A 22,535-nucleotide genomic window follows, 5' to 3' on the forward strand; every position below is an offset into this window, starting at 1 on the left:
AAGTAAGACATTCGTCAGTGACTCTTACTTATTTGCACAATAACAAAAGCGTTCATGAGCTCGGAATAACTTTCAGAAATAATTTCATCCACTAGGGAGATTTTAATTTAAAATTACTTTCAGTACATAATAGTTTTTCTCAAATTAAAAAAAAAAAAAAATGCGGAAGGCAATTATAAAACAGTAGTACATACTTATTTGGATAATTTAATCTTTCTTTAGAAATTGCACAGTTGTTTATAATTAAACAACAAAAGTACAACAGATTTTTTTTTAAATTAGTCAAAGTTCAGGGTGGACCAAAATTGGCGTATATTTTTTTTCTCTTTCTTTCTTATTCTCTTTCCATTATAAACCACATCTATTTGTATTCAATTTTTTTTTAAACCACGTTGTCTTGTTTTGAAACTCATGATTATTAAGTACACATTTTTGTAAACCACCAACTCTATAACACTCTTAGCGTGAAAAGGTCCTAAGCCTCAGCAGCGCCCTAGTATAACTAAATAGCTACTAGCCTAATTATAAGATGAAATGAAACAAACAGGAAATAAATTATTTGGATTTGATTTGAGGAACATTTTCCCGCAGAAGCAGCCGTCCATTCTTATGACCACGTTTACTAAATCGTAAAGAAAACTGCTCAGTTATTGGGAGAAAACTGAAGTGTTGAAAGAAAATCGGTAGGTAGTGAAGAACCAAACAAAAGAACAGTCGAGGTAGTAGATAACGCGAAGGAAATTATAGAGGCAACTCTATTCACATCCATTTGAGTGCTTAAATAAGTTAAGACATACCTACGCTTTTTTGATCATAGCCTACTCTGACAAAAAAAAAATCACATTACATTATTTTCAATAACTAATTAAATACTCTGATAAGAATAGTTAAAAGTAGGTTTTTAATCATTTTAATATTTATGTTTAGTGCAAAAGCATCTTTGCTATTTATATTTTTAGATAATCAATGGCACTTCATCTGACCTTGTTTAAACTTTGACGTAAGGCTTTTGATGCTCTACTGTCCATATTATATTTGTACTAAAACTGACCTACACAATTCATATTCTCAACAAATTTAAATAGCGATATTATTAGTAGGTAGATACATACTCTTTCAATTATTTATACTTTACTTCGCTTATGTCAACCATGATCTTGATCCACAAAACGAAGGTCAGTTTTCTATTATTATTGACGCAACCTCGAGCCTCGAGCAATAAAATCCAAGTATACCTACTGATTTGTATCCAGCTTTTTACATAACTAACAATGATTATTGATAAGATGATAAGTCTCTCGCATATAATACTGCTCGCTTACCATTTAAATTGATAATGTTTTGCTGTCATCAATTCATCATTATCTCACATTTAACTGTACTTATTTAAGCAATGCATTGTCGTCCATAAATAATAATTTTAATAATATATTACGGCACATCATAATATCCTAAAAATTTACTAACAAGATAAAAAGCAGAAAAGAGAAATGTAAACAAATTATAAAACTCTACTATCTCTAGTGAACAAATATAAAATTTTACATTCCCTCCACTCGTAATATCACCTCCGTAGCACGCATCAACTAACTCGGAGTCTAACTTTACTTCATGCGTAGTGGGGGACACAACTGCGTTCAATTCACAACAAAATTAGTGTTAACAACATCATCGTTAAATTAAATTATTCTGTTTGAGTGAGATCCCTCTTTTGATCACCATTTAAAACTTGTCACTGTCCATGTTTTAGGTATCGCGATGCTCAGAGCGACATTCAGATCAATTCATCACAATGGCCCTAAAGTATTTATGTCTACCAGTGTCAAAGCCACCACTGAAAACGCCGCCAATGAGAAAAAATTTCAACACTATAAAAATCTCAACGCTTTAGACACCACCGACACGAAACCATCCGACTGGAATGAAGCACGACCATTTGAAGACCTTCCTGGACCCAAACCTGCGCCGATTGTTGGAAACCTTTGGCGATTTATGTTGCCAAAAATTGGAGACTTCTATGGACTCGACTTCCCCGATATACTACGACGGTAAGTCTTTTGCTAAATGTGGCACAAAATCAAAATGTTATTTTGCAGTATTCGCGAACAGTATGGAGATATATCAATTCTGAAAGGACTATTGAGTGGACGTCCGATGGTATTGTTATTCAATCCGAAAGATTTCGAGACGGTATAGTCAAGTCAGTGTTGAATTTCCATCGATTATACTGCACTTTCAGATATACAGAAATGAAGGTGTATGGCCAATTAGAGTAGGTCTTCCGTCCTTGGACCGCTATCGAGAAATGAGGAAAGATGCTATGCCCAGTTTTGGCATGCCACAACAGTGAGTCTTGATAAAAATTCGAAGCTTAAGAGCAAAATTTTTATTTGCAGCCAAGGAGAGGAGTGGTTTAAGTATAGATCCATGGTGAACCCTATCTTAATGCAACCCAGAAACAGTCTGCAGTACGCTGACAAGATGAATCTAGTAGCGGATGAACTCGTCGACAACATAAAATTCTTAGCAGAACAAAATAATGGCCAAATGCCCAAAACCTTCACCAATGAACTTCATAAATGGTCCTTGGAGTCGATAGGAGTTGTTACATTAGACGAGCATTTGGGTAGTGACGTAACTGTATATGAGAGTAATTCTCTTGATTTTTTTATACGCAGGATGTCTAAAAAGGAATTTGGACAAGGATTCAGAAACACAAAAATTAATCGACTGTGCGTTGCAGTTGTTTCAATTAATCTACAAAATAGACATACTACCCTCGATGAGTAAATTTATGAGTACCCCAAACTGGAAGAAACTCATACAAGTTCTGGATTTCATGCTACAGTGGGTTCGCTCGAACGAGACAAGCGAATTAACTAATCTTATTTATTCCAGGACTAATTTAAAATACATCAATCAAACTCTGGACAAACTAGAAACGAAAAAGTTGGACGAAGACGAAAAGTCTAGCGTTTTACAAAAATTACTGAAGCTGGACCGCAATATTGCAGTGGGTATGTCACTAGATATGATGATAGCTGGAATCGATACAGTGAGGCCCCAATAATCAATTTTATCGACTTCCATTTGTGTGGTTTTTTTTTCAGACAGGTAGGGTTCTTGCAGGCGGTTTATACTATTTGAGCAAAAATCCAGAAAAACAAGCAGAACTCAGAAAAGAAGCTGTCGCGCTTCTCAAGAACAAAGACACACCGATCACCAAAGAAACGTTAGCCAAAGCCTCGTATCTTCAAGCTGTTGTGAAGGAAATCCTGCGACTAGCACCTATTGGAGTGGGCAATACAAGAACTACACCGAAGAGCGTGGTTATTGGGGGTTACCAAATACCGAAAGGGGTGCGGTACTCACCTTCATAGTTTTTAAATTTATCTACGTTTTTCATTTCTAGATCGACGTTTTGACTTGCAATTTAGTTCTGTGTACATCGGATGAGTACTTCTCGAGAGGTAAAGAGTTTATACCAGAACGGTGGCTCCCTTCAGCTCCGAAGGAATTATCTACCAAAAACACAAATCCCTTTATATTTGCACCGTTTGGCACCGGCACAAGAGGTTGCATCGGGAGGAGACTTGCCACGATGGAGTTGCAAATAGCAATTTTAAAAGTAATTTTCGTGTCGTTAAAAAATATTTTTTACTAGTAATTTGTTGTAGATCGTTCGTAATTTTGAGTTAGAGTGGCCTCATGAAGACATGGTATTTGAAACTAAGATGTTTTATGGTATCGCACGGCCACTAGAGCTTCATGTGAAATCCGTCAATCAATAAACGTTGCAATTACAAGACGTGGATGATATTGCCGTTGGCAGGACTAGTGTCAAAAGTAACACAAATGACATATCAAGATCGACTTATTTTTGTACATATTTTTATAATATAAGAACTTCTGTATTACGGGTTTAAATGTGTTAATGTTATTATACAAATATTTAAGTTATTTTTTTTGTAATGCGTTGGTTTAAATTGAAGTTAGAACCTGACACAAAATAAATGAATTAGGAGGATAAATGATCCGTAAATTTTCAATTAAATATCCCATGTGCATTGATTATTTCCGGAAATTTTTTCGAATGCATTTCCAAAACGTATTAATTAGCCCGAGTGGAACACGGACATTATGCTTCTTAAATTATAAATTTCCGACAAAAAAATCAAGTTGTATAACAGAATTATCCTTGACAACGGAAAAAAAATTGAGATTTTTAATATGTAGGTAAATAAATGATTTTGATTGGCTGAAAAAATTTCCAGTTATTAATTTAATGTTGGGTTAGCTAGGTGCAAAAAATTTCCAGGAAATCTCTATATTGTTATAGAAACGACACCGAATTCTGTTTTTCTATTGGTTATTTTTAAGTGTCGTACGATTTCTACCGTGTGAACAACAATTACTGATTGAGTTGGCAATAAATTCTGGTGACTTTTATGGCATGTTTCAACGAGAAAACCATTTTATTAATAAAAGAATACAAAAACCAAGAAGTTTAAATATGAAATGTATACCAGCTGTCAATAGTGTCAATAAAACAAACCGAAATAGGTACAATTCACAGTCTTGAAAATTTCATGTAAATTTTTTTATTGCCAACTGAAACAGTTATTGTTGCTCACCTTGTAGTAGAAACCAATAGTTTGGTATAAAAATATAGTATAAATCATGTTCTACATTTTCTGTCAAACCTTAAGAAATTTCTTGCATAGTTTTATCTGCGCAAACTAATCTAAACCTCATAAAGCACTTTTTACCGTATTAATCCAGTCATCACAAGGTTCTTCGTAGTGTTTGCATTTGATTGGTGAATCTGACTTAATTATAAAATCCTGTTGGTTATTGGTTAATATCGCATTAAAACATAAATATAAAGTGTATTAAGTTTACAAAACATCCAGAAGTAGACCGATAATAATGATAATAATACAATAACAAACGCTGATAATAATTTTTGCTGATAACTGTGAATGTTAATGGTATCTAAAATGTATATATTTTTCGTGTACCTAACTTGTTATTAACAACTTACTACATTGTAGGTGAGTAAAATAAAATTAATAGACCATAGGGCGTATTCTGTAATTTTTAAATGAGCGTTAAAATTTTAGCGGGCTTTAAAATTTCAAGCCCTGATTGGTCATTGCTGTGACAACTTAATTTAACGGGCTTTAAAATTTACCGGAGCAGTTACAGAATACGCCCTATATTCCACTAAAACATAAAAAAAATCTCATAAGCTTAATGACAATAAATATGTTATTGACATTACAACATCAAGGTTATAAGAATAAACAGTTTTAAACACAATGTAGACAATTTTTTTGCTAATATTAAACTGTGCTAATCATGTAAGCTCTCTGGAGTAGGTATATTTAGTCTCATGGTCATCAAAGATTCACAGTCTATCAATTACTTGGTGCGTCAGGCCACAAAACTACTTTCCATAATAGTAAATTTCCAATAAAAATCAAATTGGGAGTAATCACTTCCAATTTAATTTTTATTTTAATTCGCACGCTTTATTACCTTCTGCTTGTTCCATTCGGTACTAATCCCATGCTCCGTCAGGTTTCAGAATGCTGAGCACAAAGCTGTTCAGGTTGGTCAGTCACAATGGAACAAGAATTTCCATGTCGACTGGAGTTCGAATTACTGAAAACCCTCTCGACGAAAAAAAATTCCAACATTACAAGAACTTGCACGAGTTAGAAAAGAGTGACGCCAAACCAGTCGGTTGGGACGAGGCGAAACCTTTCAAAAGTATTCCCAGGCCCAAACCTGTCCCAATCTTCGGTAATATCTGGAGATTTTTGCCAAAAATCGGGAATTTCCACGGACTAGACTTTGTAGAAATTCAAAAACTGTAAGTTTCTGTTGTCATGATCTTCTCTCCTAATCAAAAACGATTTTTCAGTATTTGGGACCAGCACGGTGATATAGCAATTTTGGAAGGACTGAATGGACCTCCAATGGTAATGTTGTTCAATCCAAAATATTTCGAAACGGTATAGTTACCTACTACAGTGTTAAATTTCAAGTCATTATTTTTCACTTTTAGTTGCACAGAAACGAAGGTGTTTGGCCTATTAGAAGAGGTCTTGCGTCACTGGATTACTTCCGAGAAATGCGAAAATACACATATCCTCGATTTGGAATGGTTCAACAGTAAGTCAACTCAAACATTTATTGGTTCTAGAGAACTCTAGATAATATTGGAATTATTTGTATTCCATCTTTGAAAAACGTTTAAATTATTTGTCTAGTCAAGGAGAGGAATGGTTCAAGTATAGATCCGTGGTGAACCCTATTTTGATGCAACCAAGAAATAATTTACAGTATGTAGACAAAATGAACCTAGTAGCGGACGAACTCGTTGACAACGTAAAATTCTTAGCAGAACAACATAACGGTGAAATGCCCGACAATTTCAACAATGAACTCTACAAATGGTCCTTAGAGTCTGTGGGAGTTGTTACATTGGATAAACACTTAGGTATTGTCATAAGCCGTCAATGAAATAGTTCTTTCATTTTTTATTTCTGCACAGGATGTTTGAAAAGAGATTTGGATAGCCATTCAGAAACACAGCAATTAATACAAAGTGTATTGCAAGTCTTCGAGTTGACGTATAAATTAGATATATTGCCGTCGATGTACAAATATGTCAGCACATCAAACTGGAGAAAATTAGTCAAAGCTTTAGATTTTATACTAAAGTACATTGATTCATTCGAGACAAGCAGATTAATTAACACCGATTTATTTTAGGACAAATGTTAAATATATTAATCAGACTCTTGATAAACTACAAACCAAAGAAATTGACATTAATGACGAAACATCTAGCGTCTTGCAAAAATTACTAAAACTCGACAGAAATGTAGCGGTCGGCATGTCTATAGATATGATGCTAGCTGGGATTGATACAGTGAGATTCAAAAAAATCATGGAGATTTTAGTGTCATTTTGTTATACGTTGCAGACCGGTAGAGTCCTTGCGGCGGGCTTATACTACTTGAGCAAAAATCCAGAAAAACAGACGCAACTCAGAAACGAAGCTGTTGCTCTTCTTCAAGACAAAGATACACCAGTTACTAAAGAAATATTGGCTAAAGCGTCATATCTCCAGGGTGTTATCAAAGAAGTCACACGACTAGCCCCTATCGCTGTAGGAAATTTGAGAACAACAGTGAAAAATTTGATTTTCGGGGGTTATCAAGTACCAAGCGGGGTGAAGTGTTGTCTGTCATGATTTGTCATTTTCTTAACGCAACATTTTTTCAGACTGATGTGTTCACTTGCAATTTAGCCCTTTGCACATCTGATGATTATTTCCCAAGAGCCAAAGAGTTTCTACCAGAACGGTGGCTTGCGTCGGGTCCCAAAGAACTGTCTCACAAGAATACAAATCCTTTCGTATTTTTGCCGTTCGGCTTCGGTCCAAGGAGTTGCATCGGAAAGCGACTAGCCCATGTGGAGTTACAAACCGCACTTTTAAAAGTAAATCTTGTCTTTTGAAAGCGTAATTGATTAAACTTCTTTTTTAGATTATCCGCAACTTTGAACTAAAATGGCCACATGAAGACATGACCTTCACAACCACAACGTTATATGGAATCACGCAACCATTAAAACTTCACGTGAAATGTGTCAATCAATGAAATTTAAATTAGAAAATAAAAACTTGACTTGACTTTCAGTCTTTAATGGGACTACAAGAAAACTTCTGAATTAATAGTGCCCCTTCTCAAAAATTGGGCTTCTCTTGGTATGAGCAAGTTTAAAACGCGAGTGAAACGAGTGCCAAAAAAAGCTTAAATTTACACACGAACGAGTTGAATACAACGTTTTTAGAATTTGCGTCTCTAATAGGTCTATTATTGTATTCAATTTGGAGTCGTTTATGGCTATCTATTAAAGCACTCGTGGTTTAATAGATCTCTAAGAAAATTTTTACCAATTTTCAGTGTATTAGTGTCATTTACACCAAAAAACTTCCAATATTAATGTTCAAACTCTACTTTTTAACATATGTTGCAGATGTAGTTGCATCCGTTACCTTGAATTACCAATTAATACAAAATTCCCAAGATTTGAACATTTAATTTTTTATTTAAAAAAAATTGAAAGAGTGCAAATTCTAAAAAATAACATAAAAAACTCGTTTTATAAGGGCATTGGCGCACTCGTCCCATGGAAAACTCCCCTACCGCTCGTTTTCTACACTTGGGACTCATGCGCCAAATCAACGCTTATGAAACTCGTTCTTTAATACAGGCTGTCCCTGAACTCGCGGATCAAACTTTCCTTGGTGATAACTGAAAGCAATAGCGTTTAAAAAAAAGGACAGGGTATAGTCGATTTTTTGTGATGAATAATTAAAGTTGACCAATCAGAAGGCCGCTGTTAATTTGAATTTCACGTAAATTTAACCAAAGGTTTGAATTGCCTAGCAACATAATTCTAGTAAGAATGGTATGGAATTTCAAGTAAATGTTTGGGCAACTGTGAAGATTTTGACAATGTCAAGTTATAATTTGATTCGAAATTGTCAAACTTCGTATTGATATACAGCTGCAGAGTATGCCGAAATGCTCATAATTTATGGAGAGTGCCGGCGCAATGCACGTGAGGATGCAAGGGAATATGCAATATGTTTTCCACGACGTTTGCCACATCCAAATTATAACGTATTTCTACGGTTGGTGTACCGTGCTCGAGACACTGGGTCCTTGGTGCCTACCTGACAAGAAATTGGTGGTCCCCCGCGAGAAGTTAGAACGCCAGAGACTGAAGATGCTGTTCTTCAGTCCTTTGATGACGACGGTAGAAGAAGTATATTTGAAGAACTATATTTACCGCGAACCTATCAATATTTTAGAAGAACTAAATGACCAAATTTACGAAACACTGGCTACTGTTATTCCTAATATGCTTTGACTGGCAAGGGAAAATTTAATAAAACAAGCTCGCCTATTCCTTCAGATGAAATGTGGTCATTTTGAACACTTGTTATAAATTATTCTTTTTATTTTGCATGTTTCTTATTTCATTTGTTGCATTCTACATCGTTTAGTTATAAAATTTGATCTTAAATTTTTACTAACAATGATGCTAAAATAAATAGGTTAGTTCAATCCAGTTTTGTCTTCTTTCTTTCAGAACTGCCACTATGCTTGATCTGTTGTTCAAAACCTACGTGTAACTCCAGCTTTTTTTGCAATGTCAAGAATGTTCCTAAAAGTCTTCTTTCATTTCGACGATGACGAGTCCCGCTCGTGTAGCTGCGCTAATACGTTGCAGATGCAGAGTGTATGCACATGAGTCAGGATAAATTTCTTGTGATTCCGATGCACTTCACAGGCCCTGCATATTTCACTTTTTACTAAGATTTTTAAGGTAGTAATATGTATTACTCACTTGACGCTACGTCGCCATTTTACCTTCCATCAACAAAGGTTCAATTCATCATATCCCTCCCGTCAATTTCCCATACCCCTCAAGGAAGAAACTTCTTGCGTTCTCTGATTTAGATTTTATACATTTGTTCACCTGCCTTTGGCGAAATTATCCCATTTTTGGTTATTTCAAAGGTAGCTGTCACTTTTGACGTCTGTTTCGACAAGTTGACCAGATTAATATTGAAAATAATTTTATTATTCATCGAATTATACGTTGCTTGGCAATTGAGGGAAGGTACTCAATTTTCTCATAAAGGGAAAATTAGATCGAGCTCTATTGGTCAATTTGATTAATTCATAACTAAAAAGCTGTTGCACCCTGAATATTTTTATAAACGTTTTTTACCTTCATTACCATCAAGGAATATACAGTTTCAATTTGATCCGCGAGTTCTGGGACATTCTGTATATCTACTATTTTTTTGTTCGACGAACCCCTTAAAATCTTTTAAATTAGCTTGACGTTTCGTTTTGACAAAAATCTCAAATTCTGACCGTGTCGAACAAAAAAATACGTTTTTCCACTCCTATTGTACAGGACTTTCATACTTCAGGTGTGCTGTGACTCCTTGTATTTAAATGGAGACACACAGCCTTCTTGTGAGACCAATCAACAATCATTTATGAAAGCCCTGTATAATACCACAGTATAGAGCTATAAGAATCAGTAGTTTCACCATCATCAACTTCATTTATTTCTTTGTTTATACATATACGGTATGATCAAGAATGACAGAGTCTGTTGGTAACAATGAAATTTGACTAATAGCATAAACATAACCGGTATAACCAAAAATGTTTTTAATGTGGTCTCAAGTTAAAAAATCCGGTCAGTGCCACTCACCACACAAAAAACACCAGTACTTTTCAATTGTTTCATTGCCAACAGACTCAGTCATTGTTGATCACGCCGTATTACACTTCATTTGTTCTTAGGGCTATGGCAAAACTTTTTACAAGGGGGCTTAAGGCTTAAGGCCTTTTCAGCGCTATGCCTTTTGTATGTAAAAATTGTAATTGACCTCAAACAAAAACAAATAAACATCTAAGGTTAACAATAAAATTTAACGCAAATGTTGAAATTGCCTCCCGCCAACTATTTGGCACTCACCGACACTTTGTACACTGCGCTCGATAATGTCAGGATTGACAGGGCTTATTTGTTCTATTTCAGCGCGAATTCTCTGTCGCAAATTTTCTACATTGTTTGGTCTATTAAAATAAACCCTGTAATGATTTGAATACATTACTTCTTCCGCCAAATATTTGAACCTGCGCAAAACGGTAACAAATGTGGTCGTGATCGTCATCGAATCGGAGGAGCCCTACGTTGTGATTTTCTTTTGGCGGAAAAGGTTGAAAGGTTCGGAATGCAAACGGTGAGGGTTCCAGTTGGAAGAGTGCCGCAAATAAAACACACATGTGAGGGACGCAAAATACCTTTTATTAAAAATGCCTGTAATAACTTTGATGAAAAAGAAATTGAAACGAATACAAAAGACAGAAATTAAGGTTAACGAAGTACAAGAAATTAACTAGTTGAGTACATCACAAAGATAAACGACAAGATGAATGCAACAATATTTAAAATAACAGAAAAACGGGCACATGACAGACAAAATGACAGTTTAAAGCTTGCAAAACAAGTAAACAAATTATAAGGCAGTTATTACAGACAGGGACGGATGAAAAACCCTCTTCAAAAACCGTATCCCAGGTATTACTCGTATTTTGCAATTCGATTAATGACAAAAACAATGTTTAACTCGGAACTACGCGGTCAAGGTACGCCTTCGGGAGCTTAGAGCTGGAGGTAACAAACTTTCGGCCGCGAGGGACTCAGAAGAATAATCTGAATCGGCTTGAGACCAGCGACGTTTCTAGATACTCAGGTTAGTAATGAACGTCGGGCAATTTCACCGACCAAGAAATAGTGACAGAGCGCCTCGGGGTTGTACGATGAGCTTCCCAAGCCGCTTCGAGCAGAGCTTGCTCCACCTTCCCCAACCAACCGTTTACCGACAAAAACCTAAGATCTCTAGAACCGCAACGGAGGTTTCACGTCAGCATCCCAGAGCCGCATCGAGCAGGACTTAGGTCCGCCTCCGCTAACGGCCGTAACTTAACCGTGGCCTCCCCAGAAATTTACTAGACAACCCCACGACTTCCTGATTGAAACCTAACTCCCATAGTGGCGCACTTACAACATTTTACTTTAACTCTTCCGAAATCTAGTGGTGCTTAACAACAACATAAAGAAAACCCGAGTTTAATTCAATCGAACAACGCGTAACATTAAACGATGCGAAAATTCAACACAACAAAGCGCAACATTAAACAATGATCAAATAAACAAAACAAAACGCAACATTAAACAAGGATAACATAAGCAAAAACAAACCGCAACATTAAACAATGAGGAAATAAAAGAGAACAAAACGTGAAGTTAAATAACGATAAAATAGAACCACTTTAAATGGCTCAAATATCAGTAAACAACATAAATCACGAATACAATAATCGCTGGTAATGTTAAACAAAAAAGATGGCGGGTCGAGTGCCGTTAAAATAAAATGTTAGTGAAGAAAAAAAAAACAAAATGGACGCTCGCAGTTCGGACGACGGCTCCTAATTTCCGAAATTACAAGATTACAAAAAGATGAACCTCCCGGGAGAAAACTTAGGGATAACGCTTAAAATTAACAAATGGGCGCTTCTTAAAGAAACAGCATGCAACAAAATGAAATCTACAACATACCCTTACCACGTGGTCCTGGCCCCAAAAACAAACCACAAAGAAAAAAAAGGCAACGAAAGTGGGATAAATTACCCAGGTGAATTAAAAACGTTGAATTCCTCCCGGGGACACAAAATATCTACTCGGAACGGTAGTGGAATTGTTCAGGTTTAACTTACAAATTTGAGAAACTTGGATCGCTCTTCGCAAGGTGTGTTCGTTTCGAAAAACTAAACAAAAAGTGCTCTACCACCCTTCAACCATCCGCGCGAGCGAGCTTCAACCCCCGCTATATTTCCGCTCGTAGTTCCTAGTCTAGCCGCTAGTACCTTCATATTTGGCGCGCTGTTGTGGCGGTACCGGAAATTTAAATTTAAATTTTAAACTGGGTCACTACAACCCATTGAAAAAAAAAATTTACGTTAAAAATTAAATTAAATTTTTTGAAGTAAAATTTGTCAATTTCTCAAAAAAATTGTTATATGTATAAGGTACCAATTTTTTTCATTGATCGTTCAGCTATAGTATGAAGGCGTACCAGAAAAATAAGAAAAAAAAAATGGGGGTTGTCATTTAAAAAAATGATTGATGACGTCATTATTAGATGACAAGCTGTCAACATAAGTAAAGTACTGAACAATATGCATTGTTCTTCTCAGAATAAAGATCTCTATCAGAATTACTAAAAAAAAATATGTACTCCCATTTGAAAACAAATATTTTGACAGTTTACCCTTGAAGCTCATGGGGCTATATTTAAATTTATTAGGCCATTTTGTAGCCTATTAACAACCAATCAACCATTTAATTTGGTGTACAAATAATTAAAATCTTCCGATAAATAACGGAGTTATGGACTCGTCTTCTTTTTTGGAGACACCTGTAGATACTTTCATTCGAAAGAAAACAAATTTGATAATTTTTTATTTATTTCCATTAAACTCTTCTTACTGTCCTGTCATAGAACTCTAACATAAGTGTACTTCTTACATTGTTTATCAAAAAAATATCCAGCATTTCTGCCAACATTAGAAACTGTATTAAAAGTAGGAATTCAAAACTGTCTAAAACTAGCTGAAACATCAGAATGTAATATGTGTTCGCTAACTATGTTCAGTAACTAGAATTATTCATTTTTGATCTTGAGTTGATTGATGGCTAGTTGCATCGACCATATACTGAGTGGCCGCATGTAAGACACCGACCTGTAGTACTTGGTGGCGTAGAGGGCTTCGGGGGTGTCAAAGGCAAGTCCGAATCGTTCGGTCATGGACTTATACATACCTCCAGCAGTGTTAAACCCTTCGCTCCACATCCCCTACGAAATAAGTGTTTCATAAATCAATTTACGACCTGTAGCACTCGTTACCTCTTGTATCATACTCGCTGCGAGAGCATACGTGACTCCTGTCCACACTTCCTCACTCTGTATAGTAAACTTGTCAGCAGCGCCATCTATAAACCCGTTGACTGCCCCCATTCTGCCATTACAGAACGACTGTACGTTGTTCTCGTAGATAGTTTTCAAGGCAGTTTTGACACGATCTTGAGGAAATACCTTTACAAACACAACTTTGTGAATTCACTTTTACCAGAGTTATTATTATTAACATCACCTCGTAATTAAAACCACAACTCCTCAAGTACCACTGACCGCACAACTGATCGGCCATGATGGATCGACACTCCTCGTTTGAACAGTCAAAATTGTAGTTTCTTCCGTTCCACAGTTTCCGTTCGAAAGCAACTTTGCCCTTATCTAAAAGCTTCTGGAACTTGTCCTTATCTTCAGTTTTCTGCAAAGCGTCTGCTATTTTGGTCATGGCGAAAAGAGCGGCCAACCAAAGCCCACCACAATAAGCACTTGAAAGTTAAATGCCACGTTAAAGTAATTATCTAACACATTCTTGATGTCAACGTACCTCGCGCCTGTCATGACCCATGTGTCAAAAGTCTGATCGGGGCAACCAGAATTCTCGATCAGACCGTCACCGTCGACGTCAAATTGTTCGCTTTTATGCATCACTGTGTAACAAGCGTCGTACATGTCATTCAAATAAGCAACAGAGGAGTCATTCAAGCCTGTGATGAAGGCGTCTCTGAAGACTTGCAACACAAATTTGGAGTTTAAATCGCGCCACTGACTTACGTCGTGGATGGGATAGGAATTAAGTAGAACGAAGGGTTCCTCGCCTATTATTAGGTCAAAAAAAATATTAGAAAACACGATGATTTTGCGACCTTATCTACTACCGGGATCTCCAATATCGTGGGGTACCGTGTTCGGTACTTTTCTCTCGACTATTTCTCCGTCGTACAACATTTTTACTTTGTCTGGAATCTCGGTGAAAATGGCGTCTTTCATGTCGTATTGAAGAACTGACTGCAACAGAGGCCAGTTCACGATGAAGGAGAATGAAGCGTAAAAGTGAACGTCGTAAGTGTTGTACATTCTGTATTCGTGGCCTTCTAGTAAAGCGAATTTTCCAAGTTCTATCCTAAAATTGAGATATTTGTCCAGAGTTCTAATGTATAATTATTTTCTATACCTTGGGTCATTTTTGGATAGTTTTTTGACTTCCTCCTCATCCACAGTTACCCAAATACTGCCACCGTCACTTACAAAATAGGTCTCGTTGAATAAGGCCGATTTGTACCAGTCGGGTAATTCCCTATAATGTTATTTTTTGGACAATGTTTGTTAAAAAACACGAAAAAGGAATTAACAATACTGTTAACGTTGAAAAATAATAGTATATTACATACCGAGGAGGAAAGTGTTCCATTCTTGTCGAGAGAACAATAGTTTACCGAGAGGCTTGCCCTCGAGGTGAACTAGTTCTCGAGACACAGGAATGGACTTTCGCCGAGGTTTGTATACTATTTTATTCACAATCAATCATTTAATAAAACAAGCAACATTATAATAATAAAAAATAAATAAAAACTAACCTCCGTAATATTATCGTTTATTTTGGCAAAATAAAAGTTAGTAGGCGCGCACGATTGAGATTGTATTAAATTTTAGTACACAAAAGTCAAACCAAATTGACATTTGCCCACATTTTTTAACAAACAAAAGGTGCAATAGTGAAATAGAGTGTACCCTCCCCAGAATTGCGGGAATCCGCACACAAATTAACATTCAATCTCTAACCTGAGAAAAGCAAATTACGATATCAGAAAAATGTACAGAGTTTTTCGCGATTGGTGCTACAGTAGCGCCACCACAGGTCAGTTATGGGTTTCATTACTGACCACTTACGACTCATTACTGGCCGGTTGATGTGTACACGAGTAATTGCTCACTTTCTAACCTTTAAGAGGTTAGAAAAGCTGCACGTTACTAACCGATTGTGAATAAAAAATATTTAATAATGTCTGTATATCGTTTTGTTAACTGTGATATTGGTTATTTATTAGCTAGAGAGTGAGAAAAAAGTTAAACAACAGTAAAATATATACAGGATGTAGAATTATTTTATAAGATAACATTTTACATGTAAAAATAAAGAGTTTCAATTATATATTTGCTCTCTTAACAATTTTACGGCAAAATAGTTAAGGTGAAAGTTAGAGAGAATTAAAATTACTGTCTAACTAATTCCACTCTTTAATTTAAATTTAAAAAAAAAATGTTTATGTAACTATGTTATTAATATAAGCTCTTTTCTTAATTAAATGTTCAAACAAATAAGTTTTTTCTAACTCCCGCCAACTGATAACAATTTATTCTTGGGCATTCCTCAGTTATAGCTGTTTTTAAATTCTCAACAATGTTATAAGTTTTCTCCCCAACATACAAATGATCGTGCCCCACAAAAAGAAGTCGCTTGGTGCCAAATCGGGCCATCGTGGTGGCCAATGAATTGCACATCTCGTCCTGTTCACCGGTTAGGAAACGCGTTATCTAAAAGTTTTTGACTTCTTGCGTGTAATGGGATGGACAACCATCATGTTGAAACCATATTTCATGATTTACTCTAATTTCATAAAGCTAGTCCTACAACTTCTTGCAAGCAAGTTTAATTAAATAATCCGCGTTAAACAATCGATATGGTATGAAGAATGGTCCAGTATTATACTACTACTTTTTAGTATTTTTGTTTTAGAATTCAAATAAAAGCGGATTTACCATGTCCCCCAATTTCAGAACGTTAATGATACGCCACTGGACAAAACAACAGTGACAGATTTGAATGACTCACCATGTTCTTCTTAAAGTGTTTCCACTCTAACTCCTTTCTTGTCTTTCTTTCAACACCACAAGATGTTTGAATAAAACTAAAATTGAAATTAAACAGTGACTTTACCGTCAAATTGTTAGAAGAGCAAATATGTAAATGAAACTCCTTATTTTTTACATTTAAAATGTTGTCTACAATTACACCCGGTATGAACGTACGTTAAAGCTTTTGTTATCTGCCCAACAACATTATAAGTGACACTGCAAGTCAAAAACCTGACGCATCCACCAAAACCGTTACAAGATGTTACTTTATTCAATCAATCTTACCCATTATCGAGAACTTTGCTTTGCCACTCAAAAATGGCCTGTTCCCAGTCTTTGTAATTATCAAAAGCGTGTCGGACAATCCGCACCGAAGCATTCTCACTCCCGAAGTGTTTCGTATAATATCTTGAATACTTCCGCATTCTTTTGGGAAACTGCACCGTCGGCATGTCCCACACTAGACTCAGCTCGGCAGTGGCGCCCTCACCCGGACCAACTGTAGTTTTCGCCGCTATTCCGCACGCCATTTCTCCGAAGATTTGACCGTAACTCTTGTCAGATATTTTATCGAAACTTCCGTTATTTTTCAATTGGATCCAAGGTTCGATACCGTCGGAGTTTGGGTCGAAGTAGAGACACTTTGAAATATCAAAATCGGGGTGGACTTTTGCCGACAACGCGTACGAACACGGCATCTTGTCGATTGTGTGGTACAAGATCACCCCCTCCGAGTCGCCGAGGGAAAATGCTTTCGAGCTACAAGTCGCTGCAAGAAATGTAAATAATCACAACTGCAATGATTAGAAGAGAATGTTTTACAAGCCCTGTCTTTGCTCTTGTCCCCGACTCCATTTTTAAAAGTGAAGGCGATTGTGACGGTCCTGTCCTCGTCACAGATGTTTGTGATATCCCACACAAAAACGGCACAAGGCAAGGATGTGTCCTGAAGACAAGGTTTAAAATGCTCAGTAGTAGAAACTGCTTTTGTTAGGCAATGTCTACCTTATAATTATTTGGAATAATGGGAGTGACTTGCCTACAAGTCAACATAACACCAAATTTCGATAAATCGTATTCTGTCCATGACCTTGGGTAGAGACCTGTGTAGAAACACTCAGAACCATCGATAAAACTCTGCCAGCTGCTCAACTTTTTTTTCCTTTTACAAAAAAAAAAACAATTATTTTACATAACAATACGTTTACAAAAACATACGGAAACGTCGATAGAAGACTGTGAAAAATAGTCTCGTGATGTCTGTCTTTGATAGTAACAATAAACTGGTTGGCATCTACTGTGTTGTATTCGTAGAGGCCTGGTTTCAGTTGAAACCTACAGAATTCCCCTCGATATCCTCGTCCTATAGTCCCGCAACCGATTCCTCCGATCGGTACACCTAAGACACATTCAAAACTTCGTACTTCCCTACATTTGACCACAGCTACCTACCGTATATTTGCTTTGACCTTATGGTTTTCAAGTAGTCCATAACAATGGACTTTCCCGTGATTCTGTGCACGATGTAGTACCATATATATCTGCAACGAAAGCCGTAAAATGAGAAAACAAGAACATAACCTCAAATACCGCAAAACCAAGGGTAGAATGGCCCATATTTGTCGTATGCTAGGAACGAAGTCTTGGGAGCGATCTTCGGGATAAGTGTGGTTCAGTCGTACTTTTAATCCGTATTTCGGAACTGAAGTTTCACGATTTGGTGGAATTTTATCCTTCACGCTCGTCATTTTATGTTGCGTGAACGACTGAATAAAATTACAAATTCTAAATGTGTGGCGCGATAATTACACCGAGAACAACGACTAAATGCAAGAATTTATGCAGTGCATTCGACATATGTGCATTTTACCGTTATCAAGATATCACACACAACCTCTGTTATGACAGTTGTATCTGTACATGTTTAACCGTTTTTTATGAGTAATGTGACATGTATTCAATTTATGTAATTATGTTGACCATTAGCCTTAAGCTTGTGAAATGTTATATCTCATGCAAGGTTACTCTTATCACAATAAAACTCATCAAATGTACAATACAATTTATTAGAATGTTTTAACACAAAAAAAAAAAAATTAATCATTTAACCAATGAAATTCATTACAACTAAATGCAACACTACGTGAGCGAATATAAAGTCGGCGAATCCTCTCTCTGGACTAATCCCGGCGAATTGATTTTTGTTTTCTGGGTTAACTTGCAGCCTCAGACACACTGCAAATGCATATCATGTACAAAATTATATTAAAATCTTATCACATCACTTTTACCTGCTAAGACGAAGCTACTGACAGAAGAAATGAAGCCGCTAAGAAAAGAATTAAAGGGAAAAGTGCCCACCAAACAGCAGAAACAAAACTGGACGATGCCGGTCAACAAAATGTACAACAAATAAGCGTCGATACATTTAAGCTTTTTCGGGGTTTTAGAGTTATATTCTGTGTAAAATTTTGAAACTACCGAACCTATTTGCGGCATTTTGATTGATTTTTTGGAAATTTGATTACACTTGACAGCGTGTCAAAATTTTTTGGTGACAACCGACAAAGTTACCAATTTACGAATTTACCAACCTGAACACTTGAACAGGAAAAGTCACTGAAACCACCACCAAATTAGAATATCTGTCAATACACAAACGTCAAACAAAATAAACATAACCTAGAAATTTTGCAGAGTTCACCGATCACAGTAAAGTGTAGTGGATGATTTTAGTAATTGATAGTGTTGGCGCGATGCAGAAATATGAGAAGCTGGAAAAAATCGGCGAAGGTACTTACGGCACCGTCTTCAAAGCAAAGAACCGCGAGAGCCACGAAATCGTTGCCCTAAAGCGAGTCAGACTCGACGACGACGACGAGGGAGTCCCGTCCTCTGCCCTGCGGGAAATATGTCTACTCAAGGAACTGAAGCACAAAAACATCGTAAGATTATACGACGTGTTACACAGTGATAAAAAACTGACTCTAGTTTTTGAACATTGCGATCAAGACTTGAAAAAGTATTTTGATAGCTTGAACGGTGACATCGACTTAGACGTGGTTAAATCGTTCATGTACCAGTTACTGAGAGGTCTCGCGTTTTGCCACAGCCATAATGTGTTACACAGAGACTTGAAGCCGCAAAATTTGCTCATCAACAAGAACGGCGAGTTGAAATTGGCCGACTTTGGGTTGGCCAGGGCTTTCGGAATACCGGTAAAATGTTACTCCGCCGAGGTTGTCACTCTGTGGTACCGGCCACCTGACGTCCTCTTTGGAGCGAAGCTGTACACCACATCCATCGACATGTGGTCTGCGGGATGCATATTCGCAGAATTAGCAAATGCCGGTGAGTAACAAAAACGGCAATATTGATTTTCGAGTATATCTATACTGCGTTCAATTTAGTACACTTTTCAAGGTCACGTTAGTGACAACTACTCCTAACCCCAATTTCGATGAAAGCTGTCAAAACTCTGTTTAGGACGGCCCTTATTTCCCGGTTCCGATGTCGACGACCAGTTGAGAAGAATTTTTAAACTGCTCGGCACTCCCACGGAAGAGACGTGGAGTGGAATGTCTCAGCTTCCAGATTACAAACCATTTCCGCTGTACCAGCCTAATATGAGTTTATCTCAGGTGATTTGAATAATAGAAATACGAGAATAAAATCTACCGTTGAGATTTTAGGTCGTGCCTAAGTTGGGTAACAGAGGTAGAGACCTCTTGCAGAGATTATTAGTGTGCAACCCCATGGGAAGGATGTCTGCAGACGACGCAATGGCGCATGCGTATTTCAGTGATCTCAATCCAGCTGTAAAAAACGACAGATGTTAATTTATTTTTCGGTGTAACTATTGTTTGAAATGTCCATGTCTAGTCATATCTTTTTTATGTTTAAGTAAATTTAAGAAGGAACAGTAGGGTCGTAGTTTTCGTTTAAGTAGCCACGGAAAAATCCTTGATTCGATGCTTTCATTCTCAAAGCTAAACATTTTTATATTGGACGTACCTTTGTAATTATTTTATAAGAATAAACAATTTATTACACGCGAAGAATTTTTTCTTCCTTTTTTTTTGTCGACGAGGTAAAAGGGTCTTGGTCGTGGAAACGGGTCTGTCTTTTTTAAATAATTTATTACAGCAATACTAAGCACAATAACAAAGATTAGGAGATTGACAGGACACGTAAGTACAGTGAAATAAGTATCTGATATACAACTTTGGCCCTTAGATATCTGGCACACAATATAATGTTTGCATGGCAATTACGTATTTCCTATATCGAAATATAACTAGACAATTTATGTATAATAAAGAGAACATGCACTTCATTTTTCAACATTAGAGACTACATGTTCACTGTGTAAGGGTCTCCAAATTCTAAGATCTGAGCATTTTCATTGTACACAAAAATTCAGGCCGGACGTTTTAAGACTGTATGTAAGTAAGTAAATAAATGAAGTGTAAATTATAGCAAAATAAAGCGGAATACACTAACGACTAACACAAAAAAGATTGTGAGATTATCACACGGAAATACCAAGAGTCAGTCTTTTATCACAATGTACACTACAAACTTGGAACAAAATTCAAGTGCAACAATGACCAAAGCTAGACACCAATGTAAAAATTCTCATCCAGTTGACAGAGGGCGCGACCCTATTGGTGAGACTAGCTCTAAACTGATCTCGTACTGCTTATCACGTTAACTTTTGTAGCTAATTTAACATTTGATTAAGGAACATTAGTTCGTTTAGAGGACATAGTTATTTGATTAAATCTAACCAAACTAAACAAATTTTATATAAAATAGGTACTCAAATGAACGTTCACAAATTGTATCATTCGAGAGATGACTAATCAACGTCGATTCAACTTCAGTGGACTAATGAATACCTTACTCTACATAATAATTTTAACATGAATTTTATAACGTGTGTTACAAACTTACAAATTTCTCTAACATTTTAGGTACCAAAACGCACAACCAAAGGTCATTCAGAAACAAATAACAAAATCATAAATCAACCGAATCAACAAATGATACCTAAAGTGCCGTTACAAAAACAATTTGTCTTTTATAAATCTGTATTTAAAACGCTCTCCGTTTATTAGTTTTAATTTTTATATCGTACCGCTTGAGCCTTTACGTTCAAAAATAAAACAAATCACAATCCTGCAACATAAAACAAATGCGCAAACACATCTTACTTATCAACTTAAATTTTTGTTTAGTAATTTAATGTTCTAGACATTTATTATTAATATCTAAATATAGCAGTGTTACAACTGCGGGATATTTTCAATTTACACTTTAACAATTTGTTACATCTGGGACAACTATATCATGTCTAGATAAGACTCTTCCCGGAAAAAAGTTGCTGCTTGGCGAACACTTCAACTCTGCAGCTCCGCCTTGGCGGCGGCGGCGGCTCTCTGCTTCTCGATGTACCGCTTCCTCGCGCTCTGGATCAGGTTTTCCTTGCGCCTATGCAGGATTTTTTCGCGTTCGGAGGACGACTTCGAAAAGCGACTCCCCAAGTTGCTCGCATCTTCACTGAAAAAAACATCATCATCAATTTTATACACACTCTCTGACGTTCATGTAAACTTAAACACTACAGTTTCATTCTTGTCTCTACATTTGCTAAACTGCAACACTCACGTTTCCACAGTTTCTGTGCTGAATTCGTCCCAATTCCTCTGCTGTTGAGTTTCTGTATCACAGTTAGTCTGCAAAACCGACATCGACCGGTTCGCAGATGGCACAACTTCCGGTTCCCTGTACATCGCAGGCGCAACCAATCTCCCATCAAGGACATTCTCAATGGTGATCTCCACCGACCTTGTCACCCTCAGGTCGCTGGTGATCGTTGATATGGGAATGTGTGGGAACAACTGTTGGACCTGGAGGCACGAATTAATTTTTCCCCTTGAGCAACCGCACAATTTCTTACCTGACGAGCCATTGCGTCTAACTGCGAGTTGGAGGCTGGAGCGTTGTCTTGCCTCATGAGCTGAGCATGGCTGACCTCCACAGAGAAACTGGGCAACCAAGAGACGTACCTCGAACCTGCGGATCATTC

The 22,535-nt window shown here is 36.8% G+C and overlaps 5 protein-coding genes across 6 annotated transcripts in view; 2 read left to right on the top strand and 3 right to left on the bottom strand.

Moving 5' to 3' along the window:
* Positions 1-1,492: 1,492 nt before the first annotated feature.
* Positions 1,493-7,708, top strand: LOC138124930 (uncharacterized). The gene is made up of 19 exons (XM_069040129.1): positions 1,493-1,697; positions 1,751-2,048; positions 2,097-2,190; positions 2,240-2,346; positions 2,397-2,626; positions 2,679-2,847; positions 2,899-3,055; positions 3,111-3,359; positions 3,413-3,628; positions 3,678-3,789; positions 5,584-5,878; positions 5,930-6,020; positions 6,074-6,180; positions 6,279-6,508; positions 6,563-6,731; positions 6,784-6,943; positions 6,998-7,246; positions 7,300-7,515; positions 7,563-7,708. The coding sequence occupies exons 2-19, from the start codon at positions 1,759-1,761 to the stop codon at positions 7,674-7,676; spliced, it is 3,255 nt and encodes a 1,084-aa protein (XP_068896230.1). The 5' UTR covers positions 1,493-1,697; positions 1,751-1,758; the 3' UTR covers positions 7,677-7,708.
* A 5,416-nt stretch (positions 7,709-13,124) lies between these two features.
* On the bottom strand, positions 13,125-18,379 carry LOC138125109 (non-lysosomal glucosylceramidase). The gene is made up of 12 exons (XM_069040385.1): positions 18,035-18,379; positions 17,897-17,985; positions 17,663-17,843; positions 17,450-17,606; positions 17,267-17,390; positions 16,730-17,213; positions 14,763-14,885; positions 14,467-14,711; positions 14,136-14,406; positions 13,830-14,076; positions 13,583-13,771; positions 13,125-13,531 (listed from the first exon to the last, which is right to left on the bottom strand). The coding sequence occupies exons 1-12, from the start codon at positions 18,190-18,192 to the stop codon at positions 13,340-13,342; spliced, it is 2,460 nt and encodes an 819-aa protein (XP_068896486.1). The 5' UTR covers positions 18,193-18,379; the 3' UTR covers positions 13,125-13,339.
* Positions 18,380-18,494: 115 nt separating this feature from the next.
* On the bottom strand, positions 18,495-19,030 carry Dad1 (dolichyl-diphosphooligosaccharide--protein glycosyltransferase subunit). The gene is made up of 2 exons (XM_069040389.1): positions 18,736-19,030; positions 18,495-18,679 (listed from the first exon to the last, which is right to left on the bottom strand). Exons 1-2 carry the CDS (start codon positions 18,941-18,943, stop codon positions 18,549-18,551), a joined length of 339 nt encoding a protein of 112 aa, XP_068896490.1. The 5' UTR covers positions 18,944-19,030; the 3' UTR covers positions 18,495-18,548.
* A 53-nt stretch (positions 19,031-19,083) lies between these two features.
* Cdk5 (Cyclin-dependent kinase 5) lies at positions 19,084-20,496 on the top strand. Its single transcript, XM_069040388.1, has 3 exons — positions 19,084-19,795; positions 19,931-20,085; positions 20,137-20,496. Exons 1-3 carry the CDS (start codon positions 19,171-19,173, stop codon positions 20,281-20,283), a joined length of 927 nt encoding a protein of 308 aa, XP_068896489.1. The 5' UTR covers positions 19,084-19,170; the 3' UTR covers positions 20,284-20,496.
* A 70-nt stretch (positions 20,497-20,566) lies between these two features.
* LOC138125110 (E3 ubiquitin-protein ligase AMFR-like) overlaps positions 20,567-22,535 on the bottom strand; it is a 55,041-nt gene continuing 53,072 nt past the window's right edge. For both annotated transcript variants that reach the window (XM_069040386.1, XM_069040387.1), the window contains exons 7-9: positions 22,407-22,522; positions 22,115-22,356; positions 20,567-22,006 (exon numbers count right to left, since the gene is read on the bottom strand). In XM_069040386.1, coding sequence (XP_068896487.1) covers positions 21,847-22,006; positions 22,115-22,356; positions 22,407-22,522 — 518 coding nt within the window. In that variant the 3' untranslated portion in view covers positions 20,567-21,846. The remainder of the gene's footprint in view (positions 22,007-22,114; positions 22,357-22,406; positions 22,523-22,535) is intronic.

This window comes from Tenebrio molitor, chromosome 2 (genome assembly GCF_963966145.1).
Source record: "Tenebrio molitor chromosome 2, icTenMoli1.1, whole genome shotgun sequence".
Taxonomy (NCBI): Eukaryota; Metazoa; Arthropoda; class Insecta; order Coleoptera; family Tenebrionidae; genus Tenebrio; species Tenebrio molitor.

What these genes read in the sequence shown, in the direction of transcription:
- LOC138124930 (XM_069040129.1), top strand. Translation starts at nt 1,759, where the DNA reads ATGCTCAGAGCGACATTCAGATCAATTCATCACAATGGCCCTAAAGTA. An exon ending in CGATTTGGAATGGTTCAACA is followed by an intron (nt 6,181 to 6,278) that starts GTAAGTCAACTC and finishes TTATTTGTCTAG; the next exon opens with TCAAGGAGAGGAATGGTTCA. An exon ending in TACATTGGATAAACACTTAG is followed by an intron (nt 6,509 to 6,562) that starts GTATTGTCATAA and finishes ATTTCTGCACAG; the next exon opens with GATGTTTGAAAAGAGATTTG.
- LOC138125109 (XM_069040385.1), bottom strand. Translation starts at nt 18,192, where the DNA reads ATGACGAGCGTGAAGGATAAAATTCCACCAAATCGTGAAACTTCAGTT. An exon ending in ATTCTACCCTTGGTTTTGCG is followed by an intron (nt 17,986 to 18,034) that starts GTATTTGAGGTT and finishes CTTTCGTTGCAG; the next exon opens with ATATATATGGTACTACATCG. An exon ending in AAGGTCAAAGCAAATATACG is followed by an intron (nt 17,844 to 17,896) that starts GTAGGTAGCTGT and finishes AATGTGTCTTAG; the next exon opens with GTGTACCGATCGGAGGAATC.
- Dad1 (XM_069040389.1), bottom strand. Translation starts at nt 18,943, where the DNA reads ATGCCGCAAATAGGTTCGGTAGTTTCAAAATTTTACACAGAATATAAC. An exon ending in CAGTAGCTTCGTCTTAGCAG is followed by an intron (nt 18,680 to 18,735) that starts GTAAAAGTGATG and finishes ATGCATTTGCAG; the next exon opens with TGTGTCTGAGGCTGCAAGTT.
- Cdk5 (XM_069040388.1), top strand. Translation starts at nt 19,171, where the DNA reads ATGATTTTAGTAATTGATAGTGTTGGCGCGATGCAGAAATATGAGAAG. An exon ending in CGCAGAATTAGCAAATGCCG is followed by an intron (nt 19,796 to 19,930) that starts GTGAGTAACAAA and finishes AACTCTGTTTAG; the next exon opens with GACGGCCCTTATTTCCCGGT. An exon ending in CTAATATGAGTTTATCTCAG is followed by an intron (nt 20,086 to 20,136) that starts GTGATTTGAATA and finishes TTGAGATTTTAG; the next exon opens with GTCGTGCCTAAGTTGGGTAA.